Genomic DNA, 25,956 nt, shown 5'->3' on the forward strand with positions numbered 1-25,956 from the left:
TGAGATTTTCTAGAGATTAGACACAATACACTATGGTGACCAGTTGCCTGTGGAAGGTGAGGAAGAAGGAATTGCTAGAGATGACAGATGTCTGGGTAATGCTTTCGAGTGAAATTTGGGAAGGAGGATTCGGTTAGGTGTGGCAGGTATAAGTAACGAGTCCAGGTGGTACATTGTGAGATGGAGGCGTCATGAGGACATGCAGGTGCAAAAATCCTGTAGGAAATTGGAAACATGGATCCAGAGCTCAAGGGAGAAGTGAGGGTCAGAGATAAAGGTTGGGGGTCATTAGCATTTGGGGGTGAAGAAAGCCTCGTGGTGAGTGTGGTGAAGCACAGTAGTGCAAAGACAGAGTCCTGGGGCGATGATAGAGGCCATTCCTCAGAGCTGGTGGAAGCCCCCAAAGAGAAAAACTGGCCAGAGAGCTAGGAAGAGAATCATGGAAGCCAAAAGAGGATTGTGTTTCAAGGAACTTGCCAGGAAGGGACATCTCAGCCTGCTTTGGAGGTCAGGTGATGTCTCCTGAAGGAGGTGATGTCTAAACTGTTCTTGAGGATGAGGAGAAGATGGCCAACAGGATAATGCCTAAAAAGGGGATGTCAGACCTGGCAATTCGGACAGCTGTAACCTCCTCCAGGGAAGAGTCAATGGCGGCGACAGCAGACAGACGTAGTCAGTAGATTGAAGAGTGACTGGAAGGTGAGAAAGTATAGGTGGCACATATAGCCATTATTTTTTGAAGTCTAACACTGAAGGTAAGGAAAGAGAGGAAAAGAGAGGCTGAGAGTTAAAGGGGAAGTCTTCTGAGGATGGGTGAGGCTTGAACACACAGCACACTTCTCCGTGTGGGGCATGTTTGTGCCTCTGAGCTCTGCTATGTATGTTAGCCCTTCGCCTAATGATCTAGTGTTTCCATAAGCCTTTGCTGAGCAGCTCCTGGGGTAGGGCCTATGCTGGGTGCTGGGCTGCAACAGTGAATGAGACCTCTTGAGGACCCAGTCCAAAGGATTGAAGAGACAAATAAGAAACTTCAGGTCAGTGTGGTGCCACAAACAGGGTCAGTGCTGGGCACAATAGGAGACACTGGAGGTCACATCCCCAGTGTAGGGGTTTGGGGGGACTCCCTAGAACACGTGACATCTGAGCTGAGACCTAAAGTCAGAGATAGCCAGGAGGGGCAGAGCAGTGAAGGCACTGAAGCAGAATGTGTCCCTACAAACTAAACTCTCTTCCCAACTTTCTCTAAATCCTAGACCTGTCAGGCCCTGGCATGCCCAGGTGACGTCCTCTGGTGAGAACATGAGGTTTCTCCTGACCCTGCTCCCAGCACCTAGTTTTCACCCTTTCCTGTACCGTAGTGGTTTTTACTCCCTTGTCTACCAGAAACTTCTAAAGAGACTGGTTTTAGCCATCTTTGCATCTCCTAAAGTTATCTAGTGCAGCACTCAACACATGGCTAATGCACAAAAATATTTTGTGCTAAGACGTATTCGCAGGCTCCAGGACCACGATCATGGCTAATCAATTCTCAAGGGGGCCACTGGCAGGGTTAAGGCACAGAGGTAAAAGGGAAAGAAAGAGTTGGCACAGGAAGAAAAATAAGGCTGAGAGGGCTGGGGCAGGGGACGAGGAGGAAGCACAGAAACACAGATAGCGTGTACACGCGGTGGGGCAGGGGCACAGTTCCAAACAAAATCTCCCCAAGGCGCCTGCTTCACGGAGCCTTGGCTTTGGTTTCTTTTCCATCCTGGGAGGGTCCCTATTCCCTCAGCTTTTGGGCTCTCTCACTACAATCTGATTTCTAGACATACTGCATCAGTTACATGCATCGCAGCTGCATTTTCTGAGAAGCAGGGAGAAGCTGAGAGAAAGAAGGGAGGGGGAAAAAAAGCCCTACAAACCCAACAATTTCCCCACTTTATAAGTTTAGACAGAATTCAAATTTCCTTCCCTTGAGAGTCTGAGGGAAGGAAGCTGGTGGCAGTGTCACACTTCTGAATTGGGTATACAACTCACAACCTAAGTCCTCGAGCAGAGCAAAACTAATTTTGTTTTGCAACTGGATAAAGGAAGAAAAAAGCTGGCATTACACATTTTTGAATTAGCACCAAGTCTCTCAAACTCCACCTCCCTCAGGAAATGTTTCTTATGCAGTAGGAGGTGGTAATTTCACTCCCTCTCCAATCCCTCCTCACCACGTGAAACCCTGTTTAGAGCTGCACTTATCTCTTGGTCGGCCTGATTTGCCTTCACCATCATCTCTGGATCCTTAGCTGAATTCTTTATGTCAATAGGATCAAAAGAGGTAATACAAGAGAACCCTAAAATTGATGGCAGTAGTGGATAGTAAGGATGGTCTCTGAGGGTCACTGGTCCAAGAGGGAAAATTCCTAGAAAAAGGAACAAAACCTTTTGGAGTTTATTCTACAATAAACATTAGAGTATAAACAACACAGTATATAGTAAACAGAATAGTATTATACATTGGTGGTTCCTAAATTGCAATTGAAAAAGAAAAAATTTCCAGTCGGTTATAAAAATATACAAAACAGGAAAACAAACTTCTGGCTTAAAATTCAGAGCAATATGTATCCTATAAGGACATGGGTGGTGTCAAACCACCCAGAGTCTTACAGTGACACACAAGGTGAGTTTCATGAGCTTTTGTCAATTAAGTTACATCTTTTCCAAAGGGCAGATAGGAATAAAGTGATCAGTTCCCGTCTTTCTCCAGTACATACTCCATACCAATTTCATAAGCCTAGAAAGAGTACATTCATCAAAGACCAATAAAATTATTTTAGGTTAAAAATATTAGTGGAGGAAAGAAGAAGACTGGGTGGAGATTCCAAAGATGAAAAATGTATGAAGTTATTCCCAAGGTGTGTTTGTGACAGGTCATTAAATGTATTAGTTTGTATGCCACGGGCACATAACTGCAATAACGCAAGTCTTGTCATGTCCTCTCTGGGAAAACAATGTGTTCTGTGAAGATTACAACTAGGGCTGAAAGATATTGTCATGAGGTTTCCTCGTAGTCTTGAGGCCCTAAGTACCTTGTTCAAGGACCTTTTCAGGGGTTTTTCTCCGGACCTTGAATACTCTGATTATAAATCTTATTATTGGGGATGAAACTTCTTTGCACAGAATAATAGCCTTGGTGAAGATTATTTCTAAAATCAATTCATTGGTTGTCTTTGGTGAATTTTAGGGCCTTGATAGGTAGTGGGGTGAGTAAATGCTGCCAAATTCAATATACACATAGCCTGCATTTTATTTTCAAAGATACCTTTTCCTCTGTGTAAGAGTCAATGCCCCAAATACAATAATTATAGGGTCATTTAACAAGAGCTCAAAGCAAATTTGATTTGAGATAGCTCTCAGTCGCTAAGGCTAAGATTGGGAATCCATCTATCTGGTGGGAAAATGACCAAACAAGATAACCAAAAAGCACAATCTTTTTCGTTGACCAACATAACCACCATGGAGTTTGCAAAAACAGGACCATCTGTTGTGTGAGGAACCATGGAGAGAGATTCTGTATTTATAGAATCCTGAGTGGGAAAACCAGACACATGAATAAACTTTTTTCCCCCTTAGTTCACTAATCTGAAATCTGCTTTTCTTCTAGTTTCTCTGCTGTCAACATGTACAGTGTTTAAAGAAAACAAAACAAAATAAAAACAGGAGTGAAGTTAAAAGCAGACAGACTTGCTATGACTAATTTAAGAACTACCAAAGTAGGTGGTTTTCCAAAAATACATTGTGATTGACAATACGTCAGCTCAGTCTAAAGGGGTTATGATACAATGATGGACCGGAAGGCTGAATCAGATTATTACTGCTGGCTGGGGCAGAGCAGGGTACAAGAGCTCCACAACCCTTAACTGTTCTTGGTACGGGGCTTTCAAATGAAGCCTTTCTATAAACAAATGTTTTGAATGGGGGTATCTAAACAGCCTACCTGAACAATGCATCCTTTTTTCCTCTTGGTTTCTAAAATGGAAGTTGTTGCAAGGAAAAAATTTATATCAGGGGCCAAGAGTGCAAGGGCGTTTCAGATGTTGCACGTTCCTTTTAAAACACATATTTCTTACATCCTTTGGTAAAATTATTTTAGAAAAGCTAACATCTTTTGATAGCATTGCTTTTACAAAAATACCTGTTTATCATAATTTCTTGTATTATTGTGGAGGCTGGAAATCAAAGGAAGTGATGATTCTCTTCCAAAAGCCTACAAAGGGGTGATAGGATCACATCTTACTCAGTGAATTCTATTAATTTTACCTTGAGTTCAATTGTGGGGGTAGGGGAGCAATAAATGACATCACCACTTACTGGGTGTCTCCTATATGCCAAGTAATGCACGAAGCACATTACAGCATTTATCTTATTTAATCTTCTCAGCAACTCTCCTCATTTTCATCTTCATTTTACGTGAGGGACTGAGGTTCAGAGAGGTTAAGCAACTCACTGCAGGTCACAGAGCTAGTCAACGACCAGGAACAAGAAACGCAGACACTGACCTGTCTTTGGTTTCCTGTTAAATAGGATATGCAATCTATTTCTTGGAGGTTTTCTTCAGCAGTCCATCTTATTAGTGACCCTGCGTGCCTTTTGCTGCTAAATTATTCAGTCTCTTGTACCAAGTGTGACCTGGTTCCTTAAGAATTACACTGAATGAGAATCAATGGGCTAGAAACTGAGAGGTGACTTATGCGCCTTAACGCCTTTCATTCAACAACTCGAAGAGGTTAGGTTCTCTCCATTCTATAGATGATAAAACTGTTTGGGGTTAAGAAAGTTGCTAAGATCGCCGTTAGCGAGGGGCAGAGCCCCGACTGGATTCCAGGTCCGACTGCAACGCAGAACGAGCTTCCTCACGACACCAGTGTTTCCATTTGGCTAGAGAGCCACGGTGCGGATTCAATATTTATCAAGAGTTTGTAGTGTCCTGGGATCCGGCGCTTCGATGACAAAGCTGGGGCGGCCCCCGACGTCTCGGCACCGGCCGCCAGGGAGGAGGCTGCACGTGCGGCACAGAAGGGCGAGGCCCTCACACTTCAGCTGAGCAGCGAGACGCAGTCGCTTGGAGGCCCCAGGGCGCGCGCCGCCTTTTCCCTGCGACGGGGAGGTACCGAGGGTCCCAGGCCACCCGAGGTCCCGACACTGGCGGCGGCATTGGCGCCACGGGTTCGGGTCGCGCGCCTCACAGGTAACCGGTTAGTAGTCGGGCGGGGAGCGGCGAGTGAAGGGCTCCAGGGGGCGCCCTGCCTGCAGCGACGCGCGTACCCTTTGCCCCCGAACCCCGGCTGGGGGGCAGCTGCAGCTTTCAGCTCCCCTCGGCCGGGCGGCTCCGCCCTTCCCGCCCCCGGAAGTGACGCGCGGCGACTACGGCGTCCGGGCGGGGCTTCGCGGCATCTGGGGGGTTCGGGAGGGGCGGCGGCTGCGGGGCGACAGGCAGGCCGGCCGCGGCCAGGGACGCCGGGGCGCGCGCTCGCGGGTAGCGGCCCGACAACCGCGAGCGGGGGCGGGAGGGCGGGGCGCGAGCAGCCGCAGCGGGGGCGGTGGCGGCGGGACATGCGGGTGGCTGCGGGCGCCCGGCGGGCTGGGCTCGGCCGCCGCCGCCTTCTCCGGCTCCGCCGCGGGGGTCGTCGTGGCTGCCGCGCCGTCCCGGAGGTCCCGGCGTGAGGAGGCGGCGGGTGAAGAGCAGCATCGTGTTCGAGGCGGAGACCCAGAGGGAGCCCCGCGCGCGGCCTCGGTGAGCGGCGCGCCCCGTCGGGGTCTCGCGGCCGCCGCCCCCCACGGTGGGGTCCGGGGTCGGGGGGCTCGCGGCTCCACAGGAAGCGGACGCGCGGCGGGGGCGGCGGCGGCTCGGCCGGGGGCTGCGGGCGCGCTCCCCTGGGGCCCGCGCTCCCCTGGGGCCGCCCCCGCCGCGGTCTCGCCGGGTCGCGCCCTGTCCCGCGGCCGCAGCCCCGCGCGCGCAGGTGGCCCCAGGTTCGCCCGCGCCCCGCTCGCTTCGCCCTGTAGGTCCCTCCTGAGAAAGGTGACGGGTATTTTTTGCTTTTTGTTGTTTGCTGGGGCGGCGAAGAGGGGAGCAGTTCTGACTAGTGACAGGAAGTTGGAAAATGAAAGTAGAGTAATTCAGTGCCTGCGAAGGCTCGTGCGGCTGCCGCGCTTCCCCCCGCCCCGAACTTTGATCTCCGCCGCCGCACACGGTCACCAGTGTCTCTTCCTCTCCCCGAGCTCGCTGTTCATCCGGTGTCAAGTTTCATTCTGTTCTGTTTCTCGCCAGCAAACCTCCCCCTTGACTTTCCGCTTCACGTGCAGCTGCAGCAAGGCCGGTAGCGTCTTCATTCCTAGGAAGATCCATTGGCATCATCCTGTGGGGGTGGAGGGCGGAGTGTTAGCCTGTCTTGGCAGGAAAGAAGGGCTATTGTTGATGGAAGGAGTCAAAAGCTAAACGCACGGCCGGGGGTTTCCCAGACCTTTGGCTATTTGAAGTTCACGGCATTTAAACAGACGCAGTTTTGTTCATCAGAACGGTTCACCCATCGCAGGTTGGTGGGTCAGACCCCCCCCCCCCGCTGCCCACCCCCCATGCGGTCTCCCACCCGCCACCCCACTAGATGCTTCAATATTCAGGGCTGTCAGTGGTGTTTTCCTTAAAACTTGGTATGATTCAATTCTGTCCCCCCAGGAACTCGCTCCCTTTTTATTTTATTTGAACAGTAAAACTGCACAAGTGGAATCCATCACATTCTTAGAGAAATACTGTCTTCAAGTTTTATTGTAACATAGCAGTACACTTGATATTCGCTTAGTATAGGCTACTGTACAATTAGACACCAGACGCCTGGTTACTTTTTGACAAAGACGATTTTAATTCAAGACTAGCCTTGCTGCTAGTGTTAAGCATCCAGCTACTGTTTCTGAAAAATAGTCGGGCCATGGGTCACCACAGCAACTGGACTAATGTGTATTATAAACATATTTAGGGTGGAAAAGCTTTCATTTAATAGAGACTTCCTTTCCCCAATAAGTTATTTCAACATCCTCCTTTCAGTTTAGCATGGGGATTAGTTTCCTATCTTGGAAGTGTAAAGATAGAATCACTTGTATTTTCACCACTTAACCCCTCAAAAACCAAATTCCTTCATTTGGATCAGGTATTTCCCTCCTCCTTATACTTCTAGTAAAAAAACGCCTAAAACTGTAATTGTAGGTAACTTGAGGTTTTTTGTGAGAAGGAAAATAAAGGGATTTTTTTTTACTGGTAGCAAGAATAAAAGTACACCTTTGTAATTTTTACTAACTTCCGGAATATTTTTCCTTTAGTTTCCTTATCGCTGAGGAAATCATTGAATTTCATATTAATAGCATTGCACACTTTTAGGAACTAAAATTAAGAGGTTCAACTTAACTGCATACCTGGAGGTTTCTCAACTTTTCAAAAAATAACCTGATATAAAAATCGAGTGAATGAAATACTCCTTTAAAGTACCCTCTGAAGATGTCCATTTTATGTCTTTGTTAGTTTTTTGCAAAAGAAAATTCTTTTCCAGTACTTCGGTCTAGAACCACAATGCCCTTTTTCTTTGCCTCTCAACAAGCTTCTGTTCCAGACACACTGTGAAATATTAAAGAAGCATCAGTGTTTTCCACAACAGCTTGGTTCTGCCCTAAAATATCAAACAGCTCGCCAGCATTTGATGTAATACAGAAGCTCTGCTAATAACCAGAGGGGAAGATGAAGTTAAATCCTGCAGCACCTTGAGGACACCCATGCTTTTGGGAACCTCCCCATTTGCTTGGGATGGCATTTGTGTGCTCACTATGGAGATGATGTTATTTTGTGTTTTTGTATGCATAGCTCAGCTATTATAAACCTGTAGGGCTCAAGCATTATCTACACGGTAGGTATTAAGATGAGGATTTGGTTTGGGGAATTTTTCCAAAAACAAATTGAATTATAGGCACCAGATTTGTAGTAGTCTTGAGATTCCAGTTTTCTACTCCCTTGTTTTCCCTCCTCCTCCTCATCCTCCCATCATCATCATCGCCTCTCTCACACATTCACACCCCTACCCTTCCCTATAAAGCATTTTTAAAAATAAATATCTGCATTTCTTTTTTTTTTAATTGGGGAAGGGGAACAGGACTTTATTGGGGAACAGTGTGTACTTCCAGAACTTTTTTCCAAGTCAAGTTGTTATCTTTTCAATCTTAGTTGTGGAGGGTGCAGTTCAGCTTCAAGTTGTTGTCCTTTCAGTCTTAGCTGTGGAGGGCGCAGCTCAGCTCCAGGTCCAGTTGCCGTTGCTAGTTGCAGGGGGCACAGCCCACCATCCCTTGTGGGACTCGAGGAATTGAACTGGCAACCTTGTGGTTGAGAGCCCACTGGCCCATGTGGGAATCGAAACGGCAGCCTTCGGAGTTCGGAGCACGGAGCTCCAACTGCCTGAGCCACCAGGCTGGCACCCTGTAAAGCATTTTTGATATAGAGGTGATGTCTAGAAATGTGGAGACTTAAGTTTTTTGATTAAGCTAAAATTTACTAGGGAGTAGTTTTAATAGGTTTAGACTAACCAATAGCTTAGATGGGAAACATGTAGTTAAAAAGTATCTTGCCATGAATGGGCACCATCAGAAGAAAGGCCTCTGGTAAACTCAGAAAAATGATAGGGAGCTTCTCCCCACCCCAAAACTTGATGGATATAATATAAACCACTATTTTAACCCAGCTTAAAGCAAGGCTATGGGGAACTATGACTTCTAGTTATTTAGCTATTTATTTAGTATTAAAGCAGCACTTCATCTTCGTAGGTTATTGTCACTGAGTTTCTAGTATGTAATACTTTACAACTGGCTGGTGATGTGAATGCTCTGTCCATCAAGGGGCGTGGTTTCCCTAATGAACAGAGTACTTGACTGTGACGAAAGAGTTGGATTCATGGCCTCAGCTTCTCCATTAACTCTGGGAGGTATCTCCCCCTTTCTATTCCTTATTATTTTCCCATCTCTCCTTTTGGAGGACAGTACCTCTGTAGAACCAGCTTCAAAGTGATAACAGGATAGTTGGAGGACATTTTGTGTGTCTCAGAAAAACTATAGAAACCCAAGTATTTTCCACTTCAGTTCCTCATCTTTGCCCTTTTTGGAAGCAGACGTAGTAACTTTTAAGGACCTCGTCCTCTGTGAGTTACACCTTGTTAGAATTAAGCTTTTCAGGCCTAACTTTTGTAATGTTTGTTTGTTTTTAACATTTTGAGGCATAATTCACGTACCATAACATTCACCTACTTAAAGTGTACAAGTAAATGGTTTTAATTTATTCAAAGAGTAGTGTAACTACCACATCTACATTTAGAGTATTTTCCCCACCCCATTATCAGTCACTCCCCATTCTTCGCCCCCATCCATAAGCAACTGCTGACTCCTTTATATGTCTGATACATTTGCCTCTTCTGGACATTTCATATAAATGGAATCATACATAATCTGTGGCCTTTTGTGTCTGGCTTCTTTCACTTAGCATAGTGTTTTCAAGGTTCATCTATGTTTTAGCATGTTTCAGTACTGCATTCCTTTTTCTGGATGAATAATACTGCACTGGATGGTTACACCACATTTTGCTTGTCCATCCATCTGTTGATGGACATTTGGGTTGTTTCTACTTTTTGGATATTACGAATAATGCTGCTGTGGACATTCCTGTACAAGTGTCTGGGTAGACATATATTTTTGTTTCTCTTGGGTGTGTACTTAGGAGTGGAATTGCTGTGTCATGTGGTAACTATATTTAGCATTTTAAGGAACTGTCTAACTTTTCCAAAGTGGCTATACCTTTTTACATTCCCACTAGCAATATGTGAGGGTTTCACTTTCTCCACATCCTCTTCAGCACTTGTTATTGTCTGTATTTTGATTACAGCCATCCTCATGGTGTAAAGTGCTGCCTGAGGTGGCTGTCATTTTAATTTTCCTAATAACTAATGATGTTGAGCATCTTTTCATGTGCTTATTGGCCATTTGTATATCTTCTTTGGAGATATGTTTTTTCAAATCCAAGATGTGTCTTTTCAAATTCTTCGCTTATTTTTAAATTTAAAATTTTTTTTTAAATTGGGGAATATTGGGGAACAGTGTGTTTCTCCAGGGCCCATCAGCTCCAAGTCGTTGTTCTCCAATCTAGCTGGGGAGGGCGCAGCTCAGCTCCAAGTCCAGTCGCCGTTTTCAATCTTTAGTTGCAGGGGGCGCAGCCCACCATCCTATGCGGGAATTGAACCAGTAACCTTGTTGTTGAGAGCTCGCACTCTAACCAACTGAGCCATCTGGCTGCCTTTTAATTGTAAAAGTTCTTTAATTTTTATTTTTGCTACAAGTCCCTTAAGATTTGAAAATATTTTTTTTCCCAGTCTAAGGATTGTCTTCTCACTTGATGGTATTGTTTGCAGCATAGAAGTTTTAAATTTTGATGTAGCCCAATTTATCTGTTTTTGTGGTATTTTAATGGAATTGACTTATTGTTTTCAAGTCCTATTCAGATCCATTGAGATCTCATTGCTAGATTTTGAAAAAAGGAAGTTTTTTTTTGTGGATATAGTTCAGTTATAAGCTTTTAAGGATGTGCTTATATGTATTTGGCCGGAGTTTCTGTACTAAGGAATTCTTCCTATTAAACAAGTTCTGAAGTTTTATGGGGAAAATAAGTTTGTGAGAGCATTTCCTCGCAGCTTCATTGCCTAAACCAGTGGTTATCAACTGGGATGATTTTGTCCCCCAGGAGAACATTTGACAATGTCTGGAGACATTTTTGATTGTTGCACTTGGGCAGAAGGTGCTACTGGCGCCTAGTAGGTACAGGCTAGGATGCTGTTAAACAAACTACAATGCACAGGACGGCCTCCAGGAACAATGAATTAGACATGGCCCCAAATATCAGTAGTTGAGAAACTCTTGTCTGAACAAGGAGATTCTAAAACTTGGGATGTTGAAGGATTTTTCAGTTCTTAGCTCGATAGTCAAATAAAGGTTTCTATCCAATAAAAGGAGGATCTATGCAGATGGAATCCCTGTGGGCAGAATGGTGACAGAACTTGTAAATTAAATCGGGGAACATTTTGCCAAATTTTAGTGCTGCCAATTTACATGTAAATTATATTTATGATAATGGAAACTATTTGAAGGAGAAATATCAGTGGAGCAAAAGTAGATTATTCCCTGCACCCCTGGGCCACACTGAGATACACACACACGTCCTGGCAAATAAACCAACTGGGTTGATTAAGGTAGATGCTGAAATAGTGGTCTCCTCAGAGACTATAACAATGAGTTTGTAAGATAATAACAGTGATATTCTAGTGACTGGCGATCACCAGGCTGCTCATATAATTTGTGGAACTAGTTTTATCTCCCAGCAAGACTTTCCTTAAGCAGTGTGGCATGATTGACAGTTTGGGCTCTGGATCCGATTGCCTGGGTTTAAATCTTAGCCCCACCATTTACTCGTGTGACCTTAGACAAATTACTTAACTCTTAGGAATTCTTTTTTTTGTATATAAAATGAGGCTGCAGTAGTGTATGTCTTACAGGATTGGTGTTGGGATGAAATGAAGTCATACATTTAGAGCACTTAAAACAGTGCCTGACAGAGTGTTCTAGAAGTGTTGGCTGTTAATATTGTTGTATCTCGTATCTATATGCCTCTTTCAGCTCATTGCTATGGACAGTGCTATCACCCTGTGGCAGTTCCTCCTTCAGCTCCTACAGGAGCCTCAGAACAAGCACATGATCTGCTGGACCTCTAACAATGGGGAGTTCAAGCTTTTGCAGGCAGAAGAGGTGGCTCGTCTCTGGGGAATTCGAAAGAACAAGCCTAATATGAATTATGACAAACTCAGCCGAGCCCTCAGATACTATTATGTAAAGGTAATGCACATCTACCTCTGAACAAGAAGTGTTCCTTCCATTCAGGTTATAGGTGCTAATGTCCTGGTTTAGTTATTTAACTTTTTAATTGAGGTAAAGTTAAAATATAACGTATTAGTTTCAGGTATACAACATAATGATTCAATATTTGCTTAAATTATGCGATTATCGCTGTCCTGGTTTATTTTAATCCAATTTTTTAATAGCTTCAGCAGTTTGGAATTAGGATGAAAGATGGAAATGTTCCAGCTGTATTTCTGCAAACTCATATTCAGTGCTCCATTTCCATAACACATATTTTATTCCAAATTGCAATTGTCTTTAAAGAAAAAGGGAGTATAAGGTTGGAATAAGGAGCAGAAAATATGAGATTCTTGAGGATAAATATGTATATCATAATTTACTTTAGAATTTGTCATATGTCCTTGTTTTTTAGCTTTACTTAATTTTTTACTTTAACCCAGAGAACACTAATGCCTTAAAGCATACCTATTAATGCATAAAGCTGATTTCTTTATTTAAAATTTTTAATTTCTTTGGGCACTGAGGTAAAATAAATAGCTCAAATGGATAGAATTGGAATGAGAAGTGGCGATCTTAATTTCTTTCACCTTTTAGTGGTTGATTTTATCAACTTTCCTGTGCGGAGACATGAAGTAAGCAACAAGTGGAATTTCTGAAGGAAGTAGGAACCTTAGCAGAAGCAGTATCTAAATTCCTTTTTGCTTAGTCAGGATATGTATGACTTTTACCTTTGGAATTAAGAGATTGCAGGTCAGCAATGTTTGACTTAATACAGATATTTGGTTGAGAGTGTTAAGCAATGAAAATCTTTCAGCTTTTATGTAATTTATGAGTTCAACTACGAATAATATATTTAAATGTTCTTAACTCATGCTCCATAATAGTAGGAACTGTGTGAGTATGGCTAGATAATTTAGATGATTTTGAAGCTTAAAGTAAACTGCTTGTCAAACAGAGAAATTCGTTAGGTCAGCTTTTTCATGAGTTATGGGAGGTAAGATGATAGCAAAGTTTAAGAATGCTTATTTTATTTATCTACAGAATATCATTAAAAAAGTGAATGGTCAGAAGTTTGTGTACAAGTTTGTCTCTTACCCAAAGATTCTGAACATGGATCCAATGACGGTGGGCAGGATTGAGGGAGACTGTGAGACCTTAAGCTTCGGGAAAGTCAGCAGCAGCTCCAGAGATGTGGAGAATGGAGGGAAAGAGAAACCACCTCAGCCTGGTGCCAAGACCTCTAGCCGCAATGATTACATACACTCAGGCTTATATTCTTCATTTACTCTCAACTCTTTGAACTCTTCCAGTAGGAAGCATTTCAAATCTATAAAGATTGAGAATCCTGCTGAGAAATTAGCAGAGAAAAAATCTCCTAAGGAGCCAACACCTTCTGTCATCAAATTTGTAACAACACCTTCCAAAAAACCACCAGTTGAACCTGTTGCTGCCACCATTTCAACTGGCCCAAGCGTTTCACCATCTTCTGAAGAAACTATTCAAGCACTGGAGACTTTGGCTTCCCCCAAACCGCCTCCACTGGAAGCCCCCACCTCTGCCTCCAATGTAACTCCCACTTTTACCGCCGTGCCTGTTTCGTCCATGTCCCCTTCCTTGAAGGAGGAGCCTCCGAGAACACCTTCACCACCGCTGAGTTCCAACCCAGACGTCGACACACACATCGATTCTGTGGCTTCTCAGCCAATGGAACTGCCAGAGAACTTGTCACTGGAGCCTAAGGACCAGGACTCGGCTTTGCCAGAAAAGGACAAAACGAATAATTCATCAAGATCCAAGAAACCCAAAGGGTTAGAGCTGGCACCCACCCTCGTGATCACAGGCAGTGACCCGAGCCCCCTGGGAATATTGAGCCCATCTCTCCCTACAGCGTCTCTTACGCCAGCACTTTTTTCACAGGTAATTTTCTGTTGTTTGCATTTACTTACTTTTTAAACATCCAGAATTTATAACCTCAATTCTCATTCTGCTACTTAGGTTTGTCTTAGAAAGGTTGTATATGACCTTGTGCAAGTACTGCAGTTCTTCACCTCAATCAGGATCACCAAAATGAAAGGTCTGGAGTTGCGTTAAAAAATTGTTCTGCAAGTCAATAAATATTTTGGTTTTTCCACTTCTAAAGAAAATAAATATTCTCTCTCTCTCTCTCTCTCTCTCTCTTTTTGGTCTTATAAAACTGGTTGATATCTTACTAAAAAAACAGTGATAATCTCAAGTGAGAAAGCATTTGATCCCGAGAACCTTAAAAAGAAGGAATGTTTGATGTTGGGTAACAAGTTTTCTACAGTTACCGTATATTTTTTAAATTGCTTAAATATAACATTTAAATAGATTACTCACAAACCTTCTCTTTATTGAGGAAAAGATGTTTGTGACTCAGTTACCCGTTATTTTTCTGTACCTGAATTCAGATTGGTTTTTCTATGTGGGAAAAACCTACAAGAGACAGGTTGGAACATAATTTGAACTTTTTGTTCCTTTAGTTTTAATGAAGCATTTATTATAATACTAGTTGAACAAACCTTTATCTTTTTTTTTTTTTTTTTTAAAGAGGATAGTTTGTTGAAAGCAAAGAGTTAGAGCTCCCGAGCGGGAGGGGGTCCCGAATGGGGGTGCCCCATGACTGAGGCAAAAGCTCTTACTTTTTTTACCTTCCCTTGCCTGCTTGGGGAAGGGGAGCTGTTTGAAGAAAGGAACTGTTTGAAGAAGGGAACTGGCGCCTTCTAATGAAGTTCATCTACCAGGTTTGTTCTGCTTGCCCATCCTACAGGAATTAGCAGAGTAACCCACTCTTATCTATCAGATCTGCTCCATTTGTCAGATCAAAAGGAATTTTATGATTAACCTCAAGGCATTGTTACATTTTGTCCTGGAGCGAAGGAGTGATTTCAAAACCTGGAGTTTTAGGATATGGCTGTCTTTGTTTATTTCATCAGGGACCTCCCTGTCTATCTAGGGACATGCTAGCTAACCTGTCTCAATCCCCCCTCTGAAGATGAAACCCTAACTGCTGTTAGGTGATAGGGGCGACGACTGCTCTGGCTGCTTCAGGCTGAGGAGAGGCGTAGTAGAGAGAGACCAGCAACTAGGGCTTGGCCAGAGGTCTATCTAAGGATCCCCGGTAGGTGAACAAGTCCAGGTGAGCCTGTTGTCTTGTAGGCCAGTGGATAATCTGTAAGCTGAGACGCATGGTAGGCAACTGCATGAGGTAATATCTATAATAATGAATAAAAGAGAAATGAGAAAAGTTGCCTTACGTCCTGTTAAACTGGGAAGCTAGGAAATAAGGCAGGAAAAATCTAGGCTGAAGAATCTTGTTTTTAGTTTAATATTGGAAATTATATTATGAATTTGTTGAACGTTAGCTTTAATTAACTGAATTATCAGAGAGATTGAAACAGCATAACCCTTTAAACTTTTTACATCCTTGATTGTGTTTGAGAAGTAGATAATCTACGGCAGCTCTGTTTGAGAACTGTTCCTCTGACCTATCCTAAATCTTGTCTCATGAACAACCTTTATCTTAAAAGTTTTTAAAATAATTTGACTTTTTCCTCATAAAATTTCAGACTTAAAGAGATTTGGAGTGGAGAATAGGACAATATTTGGGTCAGGGCTAGGGTTTCCAGGCGGGAATTTCTGTCCGTTCTGAGGAATTTTTTTTCACTTTTCTGTTTCTAAATCCCGAGATATAAACTGTTTTCTGTTCTCCACGATGAATCTTTCCACAAAGTGACGGCTGATACTACCAGCTACCTGGGTTCAAGGAGCTGATTTTCCCGATTTTCCAACCAACTTTTCTCGGGATTCGGGAACGGAAAAGTGAAAAAAATTCCTGAAAACAGGCGAGAATTCCCGCCTGGAAACCCTAGTCAGGGCTATTTGTGTATTATTACAAGGAGAAAACAGAATCCTGATGTGTCATTTAGTGACTGTTTTTGCTTTGTGTATTGCAGACGCCCATCTTACTGACTCCGAGCCCTTTGCTCTCCAGTATCCACTTCTGGAGCACTCTGAGCCCTGTTGCTCCCCTCAGTCCGGCCAGACTGCAAGGTGCTAACACGCTTTTCCAGGTAAATGACATAACAGCCTGTCTTTTGTAAGAGGGATATGGTAAATGAAGAAAGACGCGAAAAGGCAATGCCCCACTCTTAGTTGAAGCATTATAAAACTTCTGTTTAATAAACTCTTTCGTTTTGTTTTTGAATTTCTAAGTATTAATTTCCTAACCAGCAGACAGCTCAGATAAATATTCACAGCAGTTTCCTTTTCATTGTTGACATGCATTGGAGTTAAACCAAGAATTGTTCGATAGCATAGTAGATTTTGATCCCACCCAATTTTTTTGTCTTTTTAAACTTGAGGAATCCTCTTTTTTTAGGAAAAAAATATACCTGTATCTGTTTTACAAACATATATACGTGTGTGTATACATGTATACATGTATATAGATAGATTTCTGCACATAGGTTTCCCCTTTTTACTGGGGATTAAAAAAATAGAAAACTCTTGAGAATAGTGTGTTATATACTCCCATTTTCCCCTCATTCAAATTGATATTTATCAACATTTTAAAAAATGAATATTGTATCACGTCTTAACCAAGAACTTAGGAAAATTCTTACAGCTTTTAACTATTATTTGCCCCAGACATTTAGACTTTATAACTTGTAGGCTTTCTTATGGTTCATTCATTCACTTACTTAGGAGTAACTCCCTGGAAGATTGCCTTGCATTTTTATAATTTAATTTTTCATTTGTTCTTTTGGAAATGAAATGGTAAGGAAAAGAAGAAAATTAATAATCTTTCTACTTCTGCATTTTTTTGGGTAAAATTTTCCATGTTTCATTTTTACATTTTTCTTGGCCTCTCACAACCGATAATTAAGTTACAGAATGATCTGAGACTGTAAGCAATGTCTTAGTGTTCAGGTAGCTTCAGCCTGGACTCTTCCTATGGAATTGGTCTCAGAATACATGATGGGGAACCCTTTTCTGGGATGCACATCCTGTAATTATTTGCACCAGTTATAAAGTTAATAGATGGGTATCTCTCTCTGGACCTTTCTGGACGTCTTTGACAGTCTGTGATTTGCTTTATAATTGAATATACTCTAGTGCATGTTGTCATTTACTGAACTTTCTAAAACCTTAATTTGAAGTTAAATGTAATCCCGTGTACCTTAGGATTTAAGGAAAGGTACAGGCTTCTTCACATTCCATCAAGGTAGGCTGGAGAATGTTAATATTTAACATTCTTTCAGGTTTTTTTAAAGTTTGTTGTGACATCATATTCTTTCATGATAAACAGTTACTGTGTTTGTCCTGTGAGCCACGGCACGCAGCTGTCCTGTTCTGCCTCGGGGAACGTAGTGGGGACAGAAGGGGACATGTGCTTTGAGTGAAAGGGTAATAATGTGCTTTACTTCCTTTCCCAGTTTCCTTCTGTTCTGAACAGTCATGGGCCATTCGCTTTGTCTGGCCTGGATGGACCTTCTACCCCTGGCCCATTTTCCCCAGATCTGCAAAAAACATAACCTATGTACTTGTGGAATGAAAGAACCAAGGAATAAAGGAACAGCAAGACACTCAACGTGATCGCATTTGAAGTGAGCAGTTGATAGTTCTGCAATGCCGATAATAGACTTGTGATTCTTGCCATTCCCCATCGAATGCCTTTTTAGGATTCTTTGACTAAGACTCACATTGGACTGTGTATAAAAATGCCTTAATTGGAGTCCAAACTCCACCTCCCTGTTTCTTTCTTTTTAAAAAAATATTTTGAGCTTTGTGTTTAAGTAATTTTTGGTGGGTTTTAGCAGCTAGCTGTGCTTTGCAAGAGCAATTAAGAACAAAGTTACTCCTTCTGCCTTATTGGGATCCTTTGGCCAGAAAAAAAATACATGCTTTGAGTATATTATTTAAAGAAATATTAGTTAAATGAAATTGGCCATATCTTTGGGACTAAGTGTACTCTTTTGAATAACTAAAAGTGAGCTGTGCATAAGCAATAGAGGAAAAAAAGACTCATTTCTATTCACATAAAAGAAGGTTGAGCAGTACTGTTGGGGAGATTCTGCTTTGCTGTAAATTCTAACATATGTAAGCAACCGTGCAAAAAGGCATCTTATTTACATTTATTCAGGATTGGTCTCTCAGCCCTATGTATGATCTTATCTAAACCTGTCAACAGAGCATGGAGCTGGTCTATTTTAACGTAGGAAGATGTTTAAACCTGGGGTTTTAAGACAGTGTTTGGACCAGCCAGAGAGAATATGGGACCCCATATCTAGTACAGAAATGTTGGCTACTCTCTGTGTGGTATGATTATACACCCATGGGATATGATGGCTTTTAGGAGGATGAACCTGGGTATTGAAATTTTGAGGTATCTCTGAAAGATTTGATTGAATAACTTAAAACAACATGTGGGGCTTTTCTCAGTTAGAAGAGACCGTGTTTCCCTGAAATAAGGCCTAGCCAGACCATCAGCTCTAAAGCGTCTTTTGGAGCAAAAGACGCTTTAGAGCTGATGGTCTGGCTAGGCCTTATTTTCGGGGAAACACGGTACCATCGTGAAGGATTCTCTCTCTCTTTTCTGTTCATTTGACCCCCTTTTCTACTGTCTGTTTATCTTCCTTTAAATTTAAGGTTGCGAAAGATCGCAGTAGTTTTAAAGATGTAATTAGGAAGATGGAAAATGAAGTGAAGCCTCCAAATCTGTAGCGAGGTAAAGATGTGCTTATTTCTTCGAATTTTTCTTTTTAAATTAGGGAGGAGCAGAGTTCACTTGGAAAGGGTCAAGCATAGGGATTAGATTGTTGATATTAGTAGTGAAAAATTTAGGCCTTTTCCTGAACATTACCAAATTTATTAAATATTACCATATGGTAATCAATGCCAGGTGCAGACAGCTTTGTTGATCCCCAAACTGAATTGATACCAACATTGCGGTGGAATCTGTTGAAAAACTTGGTTTTAAAATCCAGGATTAGATTATATATGGCCACTACCCCCACCCTGATCATTAAACTAGGTTTTTATCCCTAGAAATAGTTCCTATAATCAAATCACATGAACTAAAATGGAATGAGGGAGTAGACTCAAGGGCTCAAAATGACACTGATACAAACCAGCATCTTCCAGGTGTATAGTACTCACTTTAAATGTGTTTATATGCAGTGTGGAGAAGCTCTAGTGTAAGATACCTGTGCTAGGTCAGTAATAGCAGAGGGACAATATTCAGGGAGCTGCCTTTGAACTTGTAGTGTTGGAGACCTGTTACTGCTTCATCTGTGGTTCTCAGCTGAAAGGTCTGTTCCTGAGATGTGCAATAGTGTTGAAAGGTGTTCAGTAGTGATGTGGAACAGATTTTACTGGACTTTTTTTCCATATTGAACTGTTTAGTTTGCATGCTTGTTTGAAATTAGATGTCTTAGCAGCACTTTGGAATAGTTTTATTAGGTTAATTAACATTTTGTATATTAAATAAGTAAATATTGATGGCTTGATTTAATTAGATACTTAAAATTTTGAAAGCACAAAACTTTTATTTTTTGGAATTAAAGGAGACAAAGCCATTGGTTTGTTTTCCCAGATGGTATCATTGGTAATTAACTGCCTCAGCACAGGGGAGCCTGGGAAGCAAGGACAGCACTAAAACTCAGTCAAAGCAACTTCATAGGAATGAGTTTTAGTGAATCTGTCTATAAACCGATCCTGGAAGCCTCTGAGAGGTGTGGGCCATAGCGAGGTGATGATCTGCTTTCTCTTTGAGCTCAGTTAACCTGGGGAAGAGTGTGTGTGTGTGTGTGTGTGTGTGTGTGTGTGTGTGTCCGTGTCCTTTTTAAAATGAAAGTTTACAACCTTAGCTCAACTGTATGAGGCAGACTGTTCTTTTTGTAAACTACCTCCTTCCTGGAAAAGTCTCAGTTTCATACTTTTTGAATATCCACAGAGTTCTTAACATCCAAAAGTGATATACCACTTAAGATCAGTATTCACTGGAGAGACTTATATTTGATAGTGATAGCTGGTATCCATCACTAGTCGCTTTGCCAGGTGGGCAGAAGTAGCCTAAGATAGGAGAGCAGGTTGAAGGAGTTTGTGAGACATCTGCTGAGATTAGTTTAGCTTTCCATCTACTGTGGTCTGTATCTACTTAGTCGTATGCTGGAAAATGTTTTAACTACCGGGCTCTCTGAAGGGGAAGAAGGCCCTTAAATCGTAGCATTTGCTGATTTCCATAATGTAAATTTCTTCCCCATTGCTGGTTTTAAGCCACCACTTTGGAGTTGAGAAGGGATGCACACAGTTGGCACACAGCTGCACCCTCAGTCATCAGACCACTGCATTTATTCCACCCTAGCATGGATTGCCACATAATTTCTAAAATAATATTTTTCTTGTTCATATGCTGACTTTTTTAAATACAAAATTAAAATCATACATCTGACTTCAGTAATCTTTTTTTTCCTGGTTTGTCACAGCTTTTGTGATGTTACAATTCCTCATGACATCTTGTATGTTCAAGCAAAGGTGGAAATTTCCATTGATTTAAAAAGTTTATACATAGAGAAGAATCCAGAAACTCTCACTCAACCCTAAGCTTCTTAGAGTTAAAATGTAGATTTAGTTTTTCCACATTTTGATGGTTAAAAAAATACATGTACATTTTCTTCAAATTTTGATGGGGAAAGAAAGCCTGTGAACCTTACAGTAAAAGGGTATTGGATTTTTCTTTTTAAACTGGAAGAATTTCTTGAAGATTTCCATGTCATATTAGAGATCAAAAAGACAGGACTGACTCTTGAATCTGTTTACCTGGCACAATTTCTAGTTTTCTCCATGCTCTGTATCACTTAGGCTTAGAGGGGAAAATAAATCAGAGGCTTGGAATTCTGGAGCTGTAACTGCAGGCTATTGTTAATATCACTTCATTTCCATTCATACCTGGCATTGCATGATGATGTCCAGTCTAATGACACTGTTTCATCCTGGTCACAGAGTCTGTGTTATGATTCTAAAGTTCTAAAAGGCAGTTCTGGATGTTTCTAGTGAGTGTAAGCACATTGGAAGCACTCATTGGCATTTCAGAAAAGCAGTCTCCAGCCTTTTCAAACACACACTTACTTGATCAGTAAAAGTTTTTTAATACAGATCCCCTATTTGCAAATTTGTATGTAAAGTTAATATGTACATTAATAAGACATACAGAAAAATAGAAATAGGATGGCATAAAAAGTAAATCTTGAGTAGAAGTTTTAACATTTTCTTCCTGCGCCTAGTAGGTTGTCTCGTGCACTGTCTGGCACCACGCACTCTACTTTAAAGACCGCTGACTCAAGATAATGTTTCTCAATCTTGAAAAGAAAAAAAGTGGATGCTTTTGTTGTGACATATGGAGAAATCCTTTACATATTTGATCTGATTTTCATGTAAAATCTCTAGAAGAGATTTGGAATTTTTCAGGAGAGCTTGTCATTAACTTTCTGAAATTTCATATTCTTTTTTGTAAGTTGCCAAGTCACCCATTACCAAATGTTTTCCAGCGCTTCATGCATATTATTTTTGACAGCCTGTTGGCTCTTTCCTCTTCATATTATAGGTATGACTTCATAATGTACTTTAGTCTGCTTACAAACTTCTTTTGGCCTTAACTAATGTTATATGTTACCAACAAATTCAGAATTACTTCAAGTTGCTTTATGTTAAAATGCATAATAACCTCCATTTTCTTGCTGCATTAGTAAGTTTTTTATTTTTTTATTCGTAACATTTCAGCATCTGAAGAAATGCTTTTCTTGATGGATCTGTTCTGTTTATCCATGCCAGAAATCTAGAACTGTGCTGCGGGGTGTAAATGAGTATGGAGACAAGTGCAGGTCTCTCTGTGCAGAAACCTGGAGCTCTGAAGAATGACCAGCCAACAGGAAAGTTAAAAAGATTACTCATGATGTATGTTATGAGGGTATGACAGGATATATTACTGCTAAAAAGAAATTGGGAAGTTCATTGTTTAATCCACAGTAGTGAAGTGGAGGTCCACTATAGTTGTAGTTCTTTAACAGGTACTCTGAGCAGAGAATGGGTTCTATAGAAAGTATTTTGTTAATTACCTTCTTGGTTTTGAGTCAACAAGTAAATGTTTTGTTGTTGTTTTCCATGCTGCTGGCATAGCTTGAAACAAGGTGCCCTGTTATTCCTCTTAGGTCATCAGAACTCTGCTTCCTGGAGTCGGTGTTTTAATCTTAGAATCTAGAATTCTTGTGGGTGGTAGAGTATTAAGCAAGAAAAGAAGGCGGTTTGATTTCATTTCTCGTATTTGGTGGAACCTGTTAGCATAAGTCATGTTTTGACCTGTAAACAGCAAATCTGAAAGGTGAGTTGTTGATGTAGTATAAATGTTCCATTTGAAACTGCCAGTTTCTTCAAGCTACTTTTCTGGAGGGAAAAATCTGTGATAGCTTGACAGCCTGCCAGAAAATAGCAATTTGTAGGGTGCTGCCATTCACACTTAGCCATTGTGAAAGATGGGAGTCCAGAGTGGTTCGAGTAAGAGGGCAAATGTCGGCTTTAAGCTTTCTACAGAGCTAGGAAATTGAAGCTGAACAAGAAAATTCATGAGGGATGCAATCAAACATAATAAATCTCTTGAACTCCAATCTTTTGAGTATAATACACATCAATAAGCTTTATAAGGTTTAGTTTTTTTTTCGTTTTTTTTTTAAATATTATTGGTGAATATTGGGGAACAGTGTGTTTCTCCGGGGCCCATCAGCTTCAAGTCATCCTTCAATCTAGTTGTGGAGGGCGCAGCTCAGCTCCAAGTGCTGTTGCCATTTTCAGTCTTTGTTGCAGGGGGCACAGCCCACCATCCCACACAGGAATTAAACCAGCAACCAACCAACTGAGCCATCCGGCTGCCCTATAAGGTTTAAATTTTTCTTTTTAAATATTTAATTGGAAGACTAGAGCATTTCTTTCCAAGTCATTATGATTTATTGGCTGAGTATATATATGTATGTGTGTGTGTGTGTGTGTACTGATGTATTGATTGTGTGTGTGTGTGTGTGTGTAAATAAATTTGTTTTTCAGAGGGAACATATTATTCATCCTCTAGGATGACTCCTAGACTATTTTGTACTAAAAAAAAAAAAAAAGTTGGCTGCACTTTGCAATTGCCACTTTTTAAAAATTAATGCCTTGCACATTTCAGTTTTTTTAAATACATGGAATGATAAGCCTTAAAGACTAATTAATTGCTTGCCAACATTTAGAACTATAATGCTATATGTGACATACGCTAAACAAAGTCATCTTAAACTGCTCTCTTACATTCATGTATTATTGAGGAAATAAGGGTGTCATTTCTTAAAATTTCTACATTTGCTTTTGTGTAAAAACCCTTACTATGTTGGGTTCTAAGTTTCTCAAAGAGGTTAATAGTGGAAGTAGTATTTCTGAAATACAGGTTTGACCATGGATCGATATAATAATGGAGGAATTCTGGCATTGTAGCCTAATTTATCCTTTTAAACTGTACATAATTAGCATTAGCAGAAACCTCAAAGAGTATCTTGGGCCAAATGTTCTTCTCAACTTTGCTTTGTTTCCCATCTCGTAAGGGCCCATTCTGGTTCTTGGCCCTTGCAAGGATTATGAGCCATGCGAGGACAGGCCTGGGATCTTCTGGATGGTGTGGAGGAGGGTACCCTGTGGCTGGGCCAGTTCTAGCCGATGGACTCATTCAAGTACGCCTAGAGTTCAGGGGTGGGAATGCCATATATTGGTATTAAATCACTTGGCACTTTTTGGGGCACCATTATTAGCACTGTTTTGTTTTTAATAACTGGAAGCACTTAATGATTTTTTTTTTTCAGTTTCAACTTATGGATATTGAGGGTCAGGGAAGTAAGGTTTATTTCTCATTTATGTTTTCTGGAACTTAAGACTGTTTGGAGAAGTGGTAAATGAGCCCTTCTAGGCTCTGTAAGGTATGCTCTATAAGGCTAGGATGTTTTAAAATAATTTACAAGTTTTTAATATTCTGCTTCATAGAAATTATGACTTTTTAATGATCTGCAATTGATGGATTGCACTCAACTCTGTAAACTATCTAATTTTAAGATTCTTTTCTGTTTAATCATTGTCGCTTATTGTCTGTTATGTAGGGGACACAGGCCCTTCTAAGACATTTCCAATTTTTTGGTTTTGAGGGCAGTATTACCAATGGCCTTTATATGTACATTACACTCATTGCTTATGTGATAACGTAGCATATTTGATGAACTTCCCTGCTCAGTATCAGTGAAAGATGCATACATGTAAAGATAGAAATCAGTATGATTAATTTTTTATTACTCGAGGCCTATTTATTTGGTTTGGCCATGCAGTCTTCTTTAATCACAGTCATATCTGGTTTCTTCACTTTTGCCTTCTAGCAGTTTCATTTATCTTTGTGGGTAGGGAAGATTAAATATGAAACTCAGCCCAGTCATTTTGCTACTGGTTTGCTTTGGTTTGAGGCAAATAAAATTTTTGACTAAAATTCATTTTTTAGAATTATGCCCTCTATTCACTAAATAATCAAGTTGGCTGAAAATAAAAAGTGTATAACTTGCATTTTGAAGAACAAACCAATACTTTTCTGAGCCTTACTGGATCTTCAAGTGTGGCTATCACTTGGAAATTGAATGATGTTAAATAATAAACTTTTTATTTTCATCCACCCAACTGCTGTTGTGTTAACACAGGAGAGGTGTTCTTTTACGTCAGTGTCTTAGTTTGGGGTATGTGGTAATAAGAACTTGTCACGTTGCTTTCCTTAAACCTAGATCAACTCAACTGAGAAGACAGTTACTTCATTTTTTTATTTTCTCCCTTGTTTATTTTATTGAAAGCTATCTCTTGTGATATCCGGTATCCACCACTTTTGTATAAATACTTCTATATAAAATGCAAGTGCATACCTACCCAAAAGAAGGAATAACTGTTAAAGTGTCATTAATAACTTGTAATTTAATAACAGTGTAATTTACCTTAGGGAGGCTTTCAAAGTATTAAAATCACTTTTTTTCTTCCTTTTCCTAAAAAAAGTAGTTAAAATGATATAAACATTTTATGATGCTAACAATTAAAATGATGCTAACATTTACTAAAATCACATTAATTGTTGATGCAACTGAGAGAAACTGCCGTATCTTCTAGCTAAGCAGCCTGATTTAACCTGTTGGGAACCAGAGGGATGTTGTTTGAAGGTTGACGAGGGTGACTGTAGCTAGACTCTTGCATTCGCTTATATTCGGCAAAGAAACTTTACAGCGAATTTAGACAGCACTTTGAGGGCTTTAAAATACACTGCTTTTCAGAGAAAAAAAAAACGTAGTTGATCCTCAGTGCATCCACAGACATGGGTAAGCGGTTGTTCTGAATAACCAGTCAGGTGATTATTTTTTCTATTGCTTCTAGTTTTATGCAAAAATGTTCAATTCTGTAATGGTGATATGCATCTTATTTGAAAGATGATACATTTAAAAAAACTGTTTTCTGTAAGAACTGACAGGAATTTGTATAATGGCAAGCTGGCTTTAAGAAAGCACTGTAGCAAATTTACTAAAGTCCAAAAATTACATAGATATATTAATAGATATATGTGCAACTAGATAACAGTCAACAATTGTATTTTTTTAAATAAATATTTTTAACAAAATGAATTTGAATCAATTATTGATTTCTCTCCTCTCACATCTATTGAGATAGTCCTTGTGTATTATATTTTCATCCATGCTAAATGTGGGTAAGGAAAGAGTTCAGTTTTCCCAGTGGTTATCGTTAAAACCTGGCCTTAAACTGTTTGATGTGTATCTACGTTAAAATATTTAAAGCCTGAGTTGGGATAGGTAGTGAAAAGGGGAGGCTGTAAAATGATTATTGCTATTAAAAGGAATTAAAGAGAACTGACTGACTAGAAAAAGTATTCGCCAT

General features: G+C 40.8%; 1 protein-coding gene across 4 annotated transcripts; it reads left to right on the forward strand.

Annotated features, from left to right (window-relative positions):
- The first annotated feature begins 5,302 nt into the window (after window positions 1–5,302).
- Window positions 5,303–25,685, forward strand: ELK4 (ETS transcription factor ELK4). 4 transcript variants are annotated; one of them, XM_074322475.2, is made up of 6 exons: window positions 5,629–5,761; window positions 11,713–11,928; window positions 12,994–13,869; window positions 13,948–14,026; window positions 14,645–14,714; window positions 15,927–16,043. In XM_074322475.2, the coding sequence occupies exons 2-5, from the start codon at window positions 11,722–11,724 to the stop codon at window positions 14,695–14,697; spliced, it is 1,215 nt and encodes a 404-aa protein (XP_074178576.1). In that variant the 5' UTR covers window positions 5,629–5,761; window positions 11,713–11,721; the 3' UTR covers window positions 14,698–14,714; window positions 15,927–16,043. The 4 variants fall into 4 exon arrangements, with proteins under 4 accessions (XP_074178575.1, XP_074178576.1, XP_074178577.1 ...); XM_074322476.2 differs by having other exon boundaries at window positions 14,660–14,714; XM_074322474.2 differs by lacking the exons at window positions 13,948–14,026; window positions 14,645–14,714 and adding an exon at window positions 17,409–25,685 and having other exon boundaries at window positions 5,303–5,761.
- Window positions 25,686–25,956: the final 271 nt, after the last annotated feature.

This window comes from Rhinolophus sinicus, chromosome 11 (genome assembly GCF_057876585.1).
Source record: "Rhinolophus sinicus isolate RSI-liver-muscle chromosome 11, RSI-T2T, whole genome shotgun sequence".
NCBI lineage: Eukaryota > Metazoa > Chordata > Mammalia > Chiroptera > Rhinolophidae > Rhinolophus > Rhinolophus sinicus.

Coding starts and splice junctions, on each gene's coding strand:
- ELK4 (XM_074322474.2), top strand. CDS start 11,722: ATGGACAGTGCTATCACCCTGTGGCAGTTCCTCCTTCAGCTCCTACAG. Junction 11,929..12,993: donor TCAGATACTATTATGTAAAG/GTAATGCACATC, acceptor ATTTATCTACAG/AATATCATTAAAAAAGTGAA. Junction 16,044..17,408: donor GTGCTAACACGCTTTTCCAG/GTAAATGACATA, acceptor TTCCTTTCCCAG/TTTCCTTCTGTTCTGAACAG.